Genomic DNA, 13789 nt, shown 5'->3' with positions numbered 1-13789 from the left:
ATTAACTGGCATATATAATGCAGCAGGAAAAGGAACTTCAGGGCCACATTTAATGGGAAGACTGAAAACATTTTTACAGAATTTCAGTAGAAGCCTAAAGTAAAATGGAGTCCTGGGAATTTAAAGCTGTCATACAAGCTTTATCAACAATACTGTACCATAATGAGATCTGCACAAGAAAAGGAATGGGAATTGGACGTTTCTCTCTTTAGAGAAATTATTTCTCTGTATAGCCTACTTAACCCTTATTCCTCCTGCTCCCATATAAGCAACAGATGATGATTTTGTTTAGAAAGTAGACAGCCTGACTACTTAAACATGGAAGACCAGGTTTTGCCCTACTTTTGAGCTGTAACCTCCAGTGGGTTTTGTCAGCAATGAGTTATGAAGAGTTCTACCCATTCATTTCAGATCCGAGTCACAAAAGCAACAATGGCAGGAAATCCAGCTGCAAAGCCAGTAACACAGTCCAAGGTGGAGAAGGATTCTAACAGAAGGACTTCCAAATATTTACCAACTCTACTTTTGAGAAATCTGCAATTGTTCAAATGTTTTGGAAGGTCTGAAATAATATCTAAGAAGTTCACAGTCTTGCCCTCTTCCTTTTCTTTTGAAACATGCTTCTTGCAAGTCTCTTACCATCAATCTGAAATAGTGTTCTCAAACTAGATGCCACTGCAGTATGTTTTGAGCAGAAACTTCACCTTCTGCATGTCTCTCATTATTTAAAGTATTGTCGATGATACTAGCATAATTTTTGTTTTACTAATATTTCTGAAAAGAAGCTCAAATAAACTTATACATGTCATTTTCTGCTGTTCAAGGATATTATTCTGTACTTTCAAGCAATTGTGAAACAGTCTAATTTAGGGGGAGACTGGGTGATAGAAAGAATAAAAGCCTTTAATAAACCCACTTAAAAACCATCAGAAAAAACAAAACGTTCAGTCCAAAGCTGTTGTTTCAGTTTTTTTATTACTGATTACTTTAAGAGCTCTTCTTTCACCATCACAATTGCAGACCTCAGCAGGGAAGTCAGAAAATGTCCAAGTCATTTCAGAACAGTATCAAACCACCCACAGAAAGTTCTCCAAGCTGATGCCTCCCTGCTGTTAGCCAAGCACTGGCATTACTGCTTTTGTTATAGAGGCAGACTGATTCCAGGCATAAAATGCGCAGTTCTGGCTCACAATTCTGTATTTCTATTATAGCTGTAAGAACTCCCACCTATTTAAGTGGGAGTTCAGAATGCCTAATAAGCACAAGACCAGACCTAATGTGCCATTCTGTCCTATTTTTGTCTTTAAAGAAGTTTTCTTTTAGGCGCAAGTTCTGTGCATAAAAGGTATGTGCAAGTAAAGACACGAATGCAACATTAAAAAGCACATAAGCAAAACAAGTACTACTGCTCTCCTCTTGCAATTTAGAAACCTTATTAGTGAAAATTAAGGCATTTTATCCACACAGGGAGTGTGGTGCCTTTTTATATCTTCATTATGTGAACTGGTCTATTGCTTTATCATCTGACATCTGTAGACAGCACTGAAATGTCAGCAATGGAGAAGGCAGATAACATAACAGATACCCACTGACTGATTCTTGTCTTTCATTTAACTGACTTAAAGCATCTCTGTTTACTCCCCATTTGATCTTGGAATGTTACTCTCCTCTTATTTCATGATTCCCAGCTTGACTTAGGGTTCTTTCATTAGGAAAATGGGAACAAGAACAAAGGTCCTCATAAAATTTCCCAGTACTTCAGACTGTCCTCATATGACTCAGTAATATTTACCAGTGTTAAGACAAAGCATACTTAACTGTGTTTTTCCCCAACTTTGATAATAAAAACAACTATATAGGATGCTACTTAAACATGCAAATACACTATGCATACAGCTAATATTGCATTCTTCATCCACTGACCTGAACAAAAATACATATGCAAGAAAGATGAACACAAATCTGGAACTGAGAATTTGGAACTGAAATTACTGCAAAATGTTGTCAAAGGTCTATGCCATGGGCACTGCCTAGTGTACTATGGACTAAAGTTGCCTATATCAAAAACCAGCAGGTGAGCAATGCACTTACATTTTTGCACTTACATCTTTGTCTGCTTTGAAATTGCTTGCACAATATAATTTAGATGTAAAACTTTAGATGTAAGGTTTGTTTATGTCACTAGACAAAAGAATAACTGGCAATTTTGTGGGGAAAGATTTAAGAAATAAAGCATCTGAAAGACAGAAACAGACAATAAAGTGAAAGGTTCTTGGAAATAACAATGTCCTAATGACAAAATTATGAATTAGAAGAGATAAAGCAAATAGTTGAACAAATGCTGCCATTTAAAACAATCTCTCTTGAAAGAGAAATCCCACTGATATCATCTGCTTCTTTAGAGTGTAACTGGTGGTATTGCCTTGGGTTTTTTAGCATGACTTTTTCTGTGAGAAGAGTTAATTTTCCCTCAGTACCCTAGCTGCCTAATGAATCTGCCAAAAAACTGCATTCCTGGGACAGTGACCCATGAAACAACATCAAGGAATAACCCTCTTGCTTTTGTAATCATGGACTTCCTGTAGTAGAATTTGAGCTGCTAAATCTTGCAGATACCATCTAGAAATACTAATGTATCTATCTTTTGATATTCCATGAGAAGCTACTCAAGTTACTGCACACATTAAAGCATTAGTTAAAACCCAACAACCTCATCGGCAAGAAGCCAGCTACTTTGTGCGGAGGGAGAAGGTAAGCAAGAGGCATCTACAGTCATCAAGGGTTTTAAGGCAATACCAGTGCAGATGAGATACATAGGCCCAAACTCCTTCACAGCCACCTTCCTAGTTTTTAACTCTCAGATAAACTGCATTAATTGAGTAAGGGAATGCGACCAGAACCCAGTGCTGAAAGATGAGGTCCCCAGGAGCCACACCAAGATTCACACCAGCAATAAGAGTGGAAGGGCAGATGGAAAAATTCCCCTCAGGCTAGGACCACCATGCAAACCTGATCTTGATATTTGCCGTACCAGATGTGATCTGACACTCAAAACTATATAAAACCCATGTACATAAAACTGAGATTTGCAGTCTGCAAGGTGGATAAGCCCACTCTGACCCTGTTCTGCCATGGCTAGGATCCTTCTAAAGGATTTAAAGGAGCAGAATGGCTCCAGTCACACTGTACCTCAAATTACTGCTTTCTCTCAAACTTGAGTATGGCTAAAAATCACTTCGGAGGCACTTGTTTCTCAACTGAAGAGTTAAATTATCATATATTAACCACAGTCTCATCTTGTTGCTAAGTGTGCAAAGTAAATTCTTGGAAACTTCAAGGATTCCAAACCAAGCAAGTTACAGAAGAGAGAGGAGGCGGCTTGAATTGACATGACATTTGCTTAATATGCTGAACACTCTCTGAAACTTGAATACTATGAGTCAGCGCTTCTCATGTCAATGATTATAGTAATTAACAGCAAGAACATTAGATTTGTGTGAGGATAGAGGTAAATTTAGGTCTTTAGAATGATGCATTGAGCAATCAGCATCAGTTGAGAGGCATACTGGCCAAGAGTGCAAAAATAATTTCCTATATAAGCAAGAATGTATAAATCAGAGCAAAATTTACTCAGCCACAAGAGGGGTGGTGAGGCACCATGTTCCAGACTTACCCTCACTTCACCCTTGCAGCAATCTTTCTAATGTTTAAATAATATGGAGAAACAGTATTTCTTCTAAGAAACACTGTATTTTAATCACAGGACAGGCTTTGCCATTATCATAATACCTGTCACGGCACAGCAAGTGTTTATTACTCAGGCCACTAAACAAAATACATCTGTTACTAGGAACTCAAAATAGACAAAATAAATCTGTATTTTGTTTTTCAAAAATTTCTACCCAGGTTTTTCCTGCCTCCTTTGAATCCAGTATCACAAAACAGTATCCACAAATATCTGCTACAGCTCAACAGGCAAATCCTGAGCACTCTGCCAGCGGTGATGACTTTCTCTTGCACGTTTCTATGGCCCCAGATACAAAAACTTACAGTTCAGATTCATTCCACAATGCAGGAGTTGTTTAACAGTCATAGATCAACTGCCATTCTGCACAGCGGATTTGCATTTATTCTGTGGAGAACCCCCAGAGAGCTGTTCTATTAGCAGGATAGTAACACCACGTCTCATTAACAGCTACACCCCAAAGCATATCGAAAGTTTTGCATAAAAAAGCCTCAGATAAGAAGGTGAGCTTGGTCAAAGCAACTAAAGGAAGCATTAATTCAGAATTACTCTACACCAAGTGCAGCCAGCAGTAATCCCACAGAGCTGATTTTGCAGACTAAAGTTGTCACCTGTAGCTTCCATCCTCTTTTCTAGTAGAGCTAAATAAAACACGTAACAGTGCCACATTTGTATGAATACACATTATACAATTACATAGGGTAAAAAAAATACTAATGCTCAAGGAGACTGCCACCAACATTACCTTTTTGATTTCATCTTCAAATGCTTTCTCCAGGTATTTGTATCTCCTGATAAGTTTATTGAAGACCTAAAGATAAACACAGATTAACTGTAAAAATGTAACAGTTGCAGCCATCCTTCTTAATAAAAAATGCAACGGGAAACAAGACTACCACTACTGAATCCATAAAGAATATCATTAAGTAATCCATGAAAAGAAGTATTTTTATTTTTTTCCACAGCAGGAAAGAAAAAGTAGGAAGCACTGCTGACCTCTCACACTCTTAATATTCCACTGCAGTTTTCCTTTAGACACTGCTTCCAGGAAATAAGAAGCCAGCAGAATGGTGTTTCTGCAGCTATTTGCTGGGTTGCCTTCTCTATTTATTTGTTCACCAGTTGAAAAATACAAGTTTTGCAATTCTTGCTTCATAGAGCAATGTCTGCACCAAAGAATTTACTGCAGTTTCAGAATCTTATTTTCTCACATTTCTCAAAATTTTATTCCTACTCTACTCTTCACCCTACCCATAGTTTAAAAGCAGGGGAAAGGAGCAGGAAGTTAACTCTGCACCCTTCCCCATGTAACACAGCCCTCTGAGGAAGCTGTTAGGTGTAAGCCAGTGAAGTGAGTAGCACTGCTGGGCAACCTCAGTAGATGCAGGACCTCTGTTAAATCCACTAACGTGAATGCTTACAACAAAACACACTGCTGCCATGGAAAGAGGGAGAAAATTTGACAAAGCTTTTACAAGTATGTTGTTGGAAACACTTGCTCTCCAGTTTTCACCACGTGTTTCCCATCGTATCACCACAGATTATGAAAGCAGAAGCAGCATAGGAGAAGGGTGTATTGAGACAGAACAGAGAGATAAAATATTAAATAAATAAGTCACTGCTCTCACTCCTGTACTAAGAGCACAAAATACATGACTTACCATCACAGGTGAGAAGTTTTAGATGGGAAACAAATCACATTATTGTCAGGCTGGATGGTAGTGGTGGGAGAAAGTTTAGAAAGTTTGCATAGAACAGAAAATACATCCAAATACCCTAAATTGTAATATTTTGGCTCAGAACAAGTGAAAACCAAGTTGTGGCCACGCTGAGAGGCAGAGACACACAGAATTCTTATAAAAAAGGTGTAAGATGAAAATACAAACTAGCATCTTGCTCATATTTCCAAACAAAGCATCATAATTTTTCTAAGTCCCTGTAAATGATAGAAATATATTTTATAAGGAAATAATCTGCTAAAACATCAACATCTGCCTTGAGTCTTTTTTCTTGAAGACCTTTCACTGTCCAAATTGTTTCCATGACTAAAACCACAAAAAATAGCCACACTTATGATTCACTTTGGAGCCAGAGGAATAAATTACCTAGAAGTTAAGGAAGCTCTAAATACTCTTCTAGCCTAACTCAACTTTTTCATAATTCAGTAAGAGCTCTATTTCCCACTATGCATGAAAAAAAAAAAATAAATGGCAAGGTCTATAAAAAGATACATCTCTTCAGGCATTAACTACAACACGTTGACTTATTTTGGTGGCTTTTGGTTTGAAATGCAGAGAATACGTTGAAAATTCCACTGCTCCAAATCCTGAAGCCTTCCTTTCCATTTTCCAACATGAAACCTTTTACTTTAAAGCTCACTTTCTCCTTGGAAGACTGGTACTACCAATTTTTATTATCAATCTATTAAAACTTAAGAAGATACAATCAATGCTTTTACCTATAACAAAGATTTTCCTGAAATAGAATACCCTGGTTTTAAGAGATAGTAAAGCTGATACACAAAAATATTGGCTCCCTTTCTAGAAATAAGTATATTTCACTTCTTCAGATTATCATAGATGTATTTTTAAAGGAGCTTTCTATTATTTAGCAAATATGTGCTGTCCTTCAAATCAGTCACACACCTTTCCAAGAGCTTACCACCCTCAACACCTTAGGAGGGCCAGTGGCTTTTACATTTTCACTTACTGTCTCCAGCATCCCAATAATTAGTTACTTAAAAAGATAAATATGTTACTTTAATTAATAAATGACTTTTGACATAAAGGAGTTTCAATGGGATTGCATTTTTATGCAATCCTACTTGCATCCAAACTGCATGGTGACTTTGAACTTTCAACAGAATTCTTACTATATTTTCTCATATAATTATCTTCCATTAAGGAATTACACAACATTAGCTTCTCTTCAATAATGTTTTAGGCTTCACTGTTGTTTTTTTCTGTGTTAATTGCACATACACCTATTTGTGCAAGCCATACTCTTGCAAAAAGAAATATAACACATCCATAGGAGAAATTAAAGCTCTTGGAATATATGTTCAATTCCTAACTAGCTATACGACTAAAGGTTGAAGGCATCAGCTTTATACTTTCTGTCATTCATATACTTGATAGAATCATTTAGGTTGGAAAAGACCTTCAAGATCATCAAGTCCAATCATTAACCAAACACTGGGAAGTCCACCACTAAACCTTGTCCCTTAGTGCCACATGTACAGGTCTTTCAATTACTTCCCTGGGCTGTTCCAGTGCTTGATAGCACTTCCAGTGAATAGATTTTTCCTAATATCCAATCTAAACCTCCCCTGGCACTACTAGAGGCCATTACCTCTTGTCCTTTCACTTGTTACCTGGGAGAATAAACCAACCCCCACCTCCCTACAACTTCCTTTCAGGTAATCGCAAAGAGCAATAAGGTCTTCCCTGAGCCTCCTTTATTCAAGACTGAACAACCTCAGTGCCCTCAGCTGATCTCCATACAACTTGTGCTTTAGGCTCTTCACCAGCTTCATTGCTCTTCTTTGGACATGCACCAGCACCTCAATGTCTTTCTCATAGTGAAGAGCCCAGAACCAAACACAACATTTGAGGTGCAGCCTCACCAGTGCCAAGGACAGGAGGACATTCATTGCCCTAGTCCTGTTAGCCACATTATTTCTGATATACGCTGTATTTTTAATACAATTTAATTAAATTTAAATACAATTAATTAATTGTTAATTAATTGTTTCTAAAAATATATTCATACAAAGCTTTCAGACTGCATGCACAAAAATAATAAGGATGTTGAAAATGCAAAGGATATATTTTATATTAAATATAATATATAAATTATATATAATATATACAATAATGCAAAAAATAATAAGGATGGTGTCTAAAACTATGCTAAATCAGCAGCAGACTAAGTAAGTAAGACTGCTTTTTGTAAATAAAGCACTGCTAGCTAAGATCAGATTATTTTAGACATTCTATTTTCTTACCCAAAATGTATAGGTTAAGGCAGATTACTGGTTAACTGGATTTTCAGGTCCCCTGTAACTAGCTTACTGAAGCCTAGACAGTCTGCAGATGTTCCACTGTGACCCCTTTGATACAGAAATGGAAATCAGTAATCAATCAAATGCCTTTACTGACCTGAGCATAATTTCGGATGGCATCATGATCTTCATCTGCAAAAAATACACAGTGGTTGGTCATCTTGGTCTTGTCATTGTCATCTATGCGTGTGCCTCCAGGAGCTAAAATAGGTAAAAGAAAAAAAAAAAGACAAGGAACAATTTCTCACTTTAGAGAATGATCTGTAATTACATGTCTTTTAAATGTTATGTAAGTATCATTAAAGCAAAAGGCAAAGGTAAGAGCTAGCAGGGGAAATGGTGGAACAGACTGAACTGAGTTTTGCAAGGCTGTGGTGGCACCTGACAGAAGGGACAGGCTGGCCAATATGCTGCACCTTAGATCACACAAACCTCACAGGACAGAGATTCAGTTCACACTAAGGAACCTCAGCTAGTTTTGAGAGCCCTGAATGTGATCAAATAAGAATGGGTTAAGAGCATAACCCTTGCGTGTATTTTAACTACTACTTTAAACACCACAATAATGTAAACCCTTTCCAAAGAGAAAACTATTAGCAGTCTGTTACTAATTTGAGGACTTGGAACATCCTCCTAACTCCTCTAATGCTTACCAGGTGCATGTAAATATTGAAAACATGTCTTCAAAAGTTTTCTCCTGGCTTATTTTGTTGAGAGGTTTTTTTCCTGGATATTTCCACTGTCTTTTGCTTCCTGCATTACCTTAAGTGTCCTACAAAAACATCTTTTCTTCTTACATACCAAAGAGCAGGAATCAGGAATCAAACCAATGCGAGCAGTAAAAAGAGCCAATGTATTCAAAATACAGAGGAAGGTGAACAGGATGGTTTTGCCAAGCTGCTACCGATACCTGGGAGAAATGCCCCACGAACATCCACAAAGCACTCCTTGTGATCCTTCACTTCTTGGCTTAGTTATCTTTTGGTGCAACATCTACAAAGAAGGCTTTGCAACAGCTAATAACCTGGAGTGCTATATTACACCTTTTTATGCCAATGAAGTCCCCTCAGCTCAGGCCAAAGGTTTCTCAACAGTATCCATTTTTGTGATGTTTGCAGAATGCCTCACACCATCATGTTCCTCGGTATTCCTGCACTGCAAACAACACTATGATACAAGATAAAGAGGTATCTAGATAAGTGAAACTGTAATACAGTTTATAATATCCACTTTGTAAAGGGAGACAGCAGCTTAAAAGAAGCAGGCCTGATCATCAAAATTCTGTATCAAGTACACTTCAGGTTACCTAGCATGCTGCCAGCTACCAAAATATCAAAGAGTGTGTCAGCATAGCGGCGGTAATCAAGTCGTGAGCCTGTTGCATCCAGAAACTTGGCTATAGCCTCCAGGTCATTCCCAGCTTCATTGAGGCCTTGGACAATTGTATCCCTGAAGACTGTGGGTTCAAACTTCTCCTTTTCATCTGGAACAGAAATAAAGGAGAAGAAAATGACAGAGAGTCATCATTTAATCTTTCTGCTAAAATCCCTTATCAGCCAGCAATTGAAATGACTGACACCCAAACATATTCTTCCCATTCTGGTCAACACACCAAAAGTTTGGTTGTTTGGCTTTTATTGCCTCTGGAAATTCTTCAGTGTTTACCTTCGTTTCCCTCTCCTCCTCATTCCCCCAACAGCAATACACATACAAACATACGGGAATAAATAAATAAAGCAGAAGAAATTCAGCTATTGAAATGGTTTTCAAATTTCATACTCTTGCTTTTCTTGTTGAAGCTACTGAATGTCTGTATCATTATGTTTTACTAAGTCTGACAGCAGAGTAAAGGAAATGTCAGTTATGTGTACACAATCTGACTATAGGAACACTCCATTTTTCATTTCTTGATATTTTTCTTCAAATAATTACTGTCACATACCTAAAATACTTTCAAAAAGGTATTAAGAAAAAGGGTTTCTGTAAACACTTAGCACCAGGCAACACTGAGTAACCAAAATTTTATCTTTCCTATTTCCAGCCCTGAGCAGTAATAGGAACACAGACATGCACTGCTCACATTGTATTTTCTACAACTATCTCTTATTGAACTTCAATTAGGGTACAGTCTGACCCCCAGAGAGCATCCCTATGTCTAAATCATAGAATAGTTAGGGATGGAAAGGACCGCGAGGCTATTAGCCACAACAGATGTAACTTCAACCTCTAGATAAAGCGAGGTAGATTTATCCATATCTCCTGCTGCTTTTTTCTTTTTTTTTTGCAGGCTGCTAACAGATTACTACAGACACTTGAAGCTTCTTAACAAGTCCCAGCTTTATATAAAGGCACATATGAAATGCTTCTTACTGTCCAAATAACCTCAGACACAAAACTGCAATGTGTTCTGTGGCACTCAACAAACTCAAAACTTGTTATCACCTGCTGACACAAATGTTGATACAAGTTCTTAAAAAACCTGCACATATTATATCCAGAAGACAAATCCAGAGTTTTTTAGTTACTAAGATGAATGAGGATCAGTAAAATTCCTGCTTAAACACATGCTAATGCAGCCTGAAATATACCAGCTGTAACTCTCACAGACATTTTGGGAAAAGAGGTTCTGGACTTCACACATGCTCTTGCTGCAGGTTTCCTTTCCCTGCAGCTTCTTATCCCTGTCATTAACCAAAACTCCTTGGTTTCTGATAGCCTTTCTTCCCCCAGTCTCTTTCTTCCTGCCACAATAGTCTTATGGCAATTAAGTAACTAATTTAGACACAGTGCCTACTTTTATTAGCTTTACTATTTCTAATATAGAAAAGTTTCTCTCTCTTCTTGTTCTCTTGTATGCACCTGGGGTGCACTCATTCTACCATCTTCCAGACATCACTTGCATATTCTCCCTCTTTCCCAGCACATCCCCCTCACCTGTCATAATCCTATCTGGAAGGTAGCACAAAGCATTCCCTTCCACTCAGTGTTCCAGGCTGCTAGTCAACCCATCCTTTCAAGGAGTCTGGCAGCATACAGCCAATAGCAGCTCCACAGCTGTCTGTCAAGAGCTCAGAAGCACTGGAAATATGAAGTGTCATCTGATTTTCCAGAAATCCCCTACTACACCTAGCTTTTAGTGGCTTGTTGACTCTTATTACCCATCTTCATGTGGATTGCTGCCCCATCCCACAAATCTGACCTCCTCATACCAAAGCTGAGGATTACTCAACTACATGGATACTCACGCTCACGAAACCACTTGCTCCCAAGCCCAGATAGTCCTAAACTGATGCATGCAACCATAGTGACAACCTAGTTACTCTCAACCTAGCTCTCATCATCCAATGAACTCGATATGCTCTTTCTCTGGACTGCAAGTGACTTCTTCCCAGCCTTTTTACTTCACCCTAGATGTTGGGGTTCTCAGCTGTGTTACCTTGACTTTCAGCTGTGATGAAGATCTGGAGTCTGCTGTTTGAGAAACTCTCTCATATCTGCAGGGCATGCCCATGGTGAACAAACCAGATGAGATTGAGTGGGGAAACTGAAGAACATGCCTTTGATCTGGGAAAACACCTACAGAGAAGCATACTACTGCAATCCCATCTGAGCTATCAGATTGGTTTCTAAATACACTGTTGGAGCTCCCTTTCAACTTGAAGTACTAAAACAACCCAAAACAAGCAACAAAGCAACCAACCCACAGACAAGCCAGCCTTTTAATGGAGTACTTCAGTATGTGTACTTCAAGCAGTTTTGTTCATGTCCAAGAAACCCAGCTCCACCCATAAACAAGTCTCTGAGCACAATGATTCTCTTTTGAGTTACCAAATAAGTATTTTCATCATTAAAAAAAAAGTCATTAACCATTAAGAAGAGAGAGTCCTGTCTTATCAGAGGAGTTAAACAAAATAATTCCTACTTTTCTTTTTCAAATCTATTTTTAATAAAAATTTACGATGTTTGCATCTAAACTGAAAGGTATCCCGGCTAAACAGTGCTTGGTGCAAACACAAGACCATGATTAATATTTCTTAGTTATTTTAAATCAATTCTTCTCCTGCCCTGGAAGTCCTCCTCTCCTCTGGAGTACCCTCCTATTTTCTTGTCTATCACAATCTAAAAATTCACACAGGAAGAGGAGGTGAACTCATCGCATAAAAAATTATTTATAAGTTTATTGAAACATTTTCCTACCAAGCTCATATACTGAAGAGGAATATGCTGATGTAGTACAGCAGGGTGATTAAGAAGCCATCATCAAGAAGGGGTGACAGTGTGTTGAGCTGTCAAGTACGCAATTACTAAACAAGCACAGTTTCAATCACAGGCTAGCAGAGGCAGGTGTAGCTTGCAGATGTGATGCATACAATATCCGATGCAGCACAGCTATACGGAGCTTCTCATTTTCATCATGTTCCCAGAACATTTCCTGTCCTCTGCTCTATGAAAATCACATTTATACCCCTATTCTTAAGAATTAATCTTAGCCTCTCAATAGCAGGCCCACAAGTGTATTTCTGTGAAAGGAAAATGAGATGCCCTGTTTGGCCCCTCTTCTGACTCCATGTTAACACAAAAGTATTGACTTTTTACTAGATGATTTTCTTCCTGAATGTTATATGCATTGTTTTGCTTAGCTTCTTCTTATGCTGCCATTTACCTTTTTGCCCTATTTTTTAACTGATATTAACCCTATGTTATCTGTACCATGGGAACAAACTTGGGTCTCAGGTAATGCATGTCAACTTACCTTAAACAAATACACACTGTTACTGTTAATGCTTCAGAAAGCTTTTTCTTCTAGAGATTTGTCAATTGTCTGGATATATACATTTTCTTTACTACCTACTGGCATTTTCACTACTCCTACTTTTTCCTCTTCCATTTAGGAACACACACAGCCATCAGTTTGCATGCATGTGGTTTGGTACAACCCACACCTCACAAAACTACACCATAAACACACATACTGGCCAGATGCCATTTACTTCAACCCTCACCAAAAAGCAGTACTCAATAGATACAGAGGCTTTACTAAGAACTGGTAAGCTGCCTAGATTGCTACAAAATTCATATGGAACTGTGAGATGCCTCCTGCCTCCTTTCCCTCAGAAAGTTTTTCCCTTTACAACATAATTTCCTTTCCTTCCAGTCTTTTTAAAGTGATTTTAATGGTTGTCACTATGTATGCTGGAGGCAGGTTTTATACCTCTTACTAGGTCAAACAATAGAACTGGAAGGAGTGGGATTTACAAGCTCCTTCTTATTAGAATCATAGAATGGTTTGGGTTGGTAGGGACCCTCGGTTGGAAGATCTTCCAACCCCCCTGCCCAAGGATTTCATAGTCCTACCTCAAAATTATTTTAGACATTAAGCACAGTTTCAAACTTTAAAGAAAAAAATCTTCATTTTTAGTTCTCTGAAAGCTCAAAAATTGTTCACATTCAGAGATAAGTTGCAGGTAGGTGACCAGTGCTAACAGTCCATATGAACATCTGTTAGATGGCTGACTGCCATGTCACACCTCACTGTGTCCTCCAAAGGCAGTGCTTCTGGGAGCTGCAGAGCAGAAGAGTTATCACGGGACACAAGTCACACACATTCTGCCTGTTACACACAACAGAATAGCCTCTGACTGAAACTCTATGGTCAGACCACAGCCACCGCACTGTGTCCTACCTGAGGGAAATTTCATGACTCCCTGATCTACTGAAAGCCAGCATAAAAAAAACCCTAATAGTTTTAAGTCCAAGATATAACAGTTTGTGACACTTCAAAGATACAGAAAGTATATGCAAACAGAAGGGGATGAATATGCTAGAAAGACATTTCCTCAAGCCCCCTCCCTTTAGAAAGAAAACAGGTATCCACAATTTTCTAAGTAAGATCCTCAAATGTTAAGGAAACCAGTATCCCATCACGTTTGAGGAAGAGGTATTATGCTTCAAGAACACAAAGAAGTTTCTGTATGCTAAAA

The 13789-nt window shown here is 38.2% G+C and overlaps 1 protein-coding gene across 1 annotated transcript in view; it reads right to left on the bottom strand.

The window, feature by feature from the left end:
* The window catches only part of BZW2 (basic leucine zipper and W2 domains 2), a 59824-nt gene that overhangs the window by 22551 nt on the left and 23484 nt on the right, over window positions 1-13789 (bottom strand). Inside the window, exons 3-5 of the mRNA XM_005152874.4 lie at window positions 9115-9291; window positions 7906-8009; window positions 4491-4556 (exon numbers count right to left, since the gene is read on the bottom strand). Of these exons, the coding sequence (XP_005152931.2) occupies window positions 4491-4556; window positions 7906-8009; window positions 9115-9291 (347 nt within the window). The remainder of the gene's footprint in view (window positions 1-4490; window positions 4557-7905; window positions 8010-9114; window positions 9292-13789) is intronic.

The sequence above is a fragment of the Melopsittacus undulatus genome, chromosome 1, assembly GCF_012275295.1.
Source record: "Melopsittacus undulatus isolate bMelUnd1 chromosome 1, bMelUnd1.mat.Z, whole genome shotgun sequence".
Classification (NCBI taxonomy): domain Eukaryota; kingdom Metazoa; phylum Chordata; class Aves; order Psittaciformes; family Psittaculidae; genus Melopsittacus; species Melopsittacus undulatus.
This window is presented reverse-complemented; position numbering and strand designations above follow the sequence as displayed.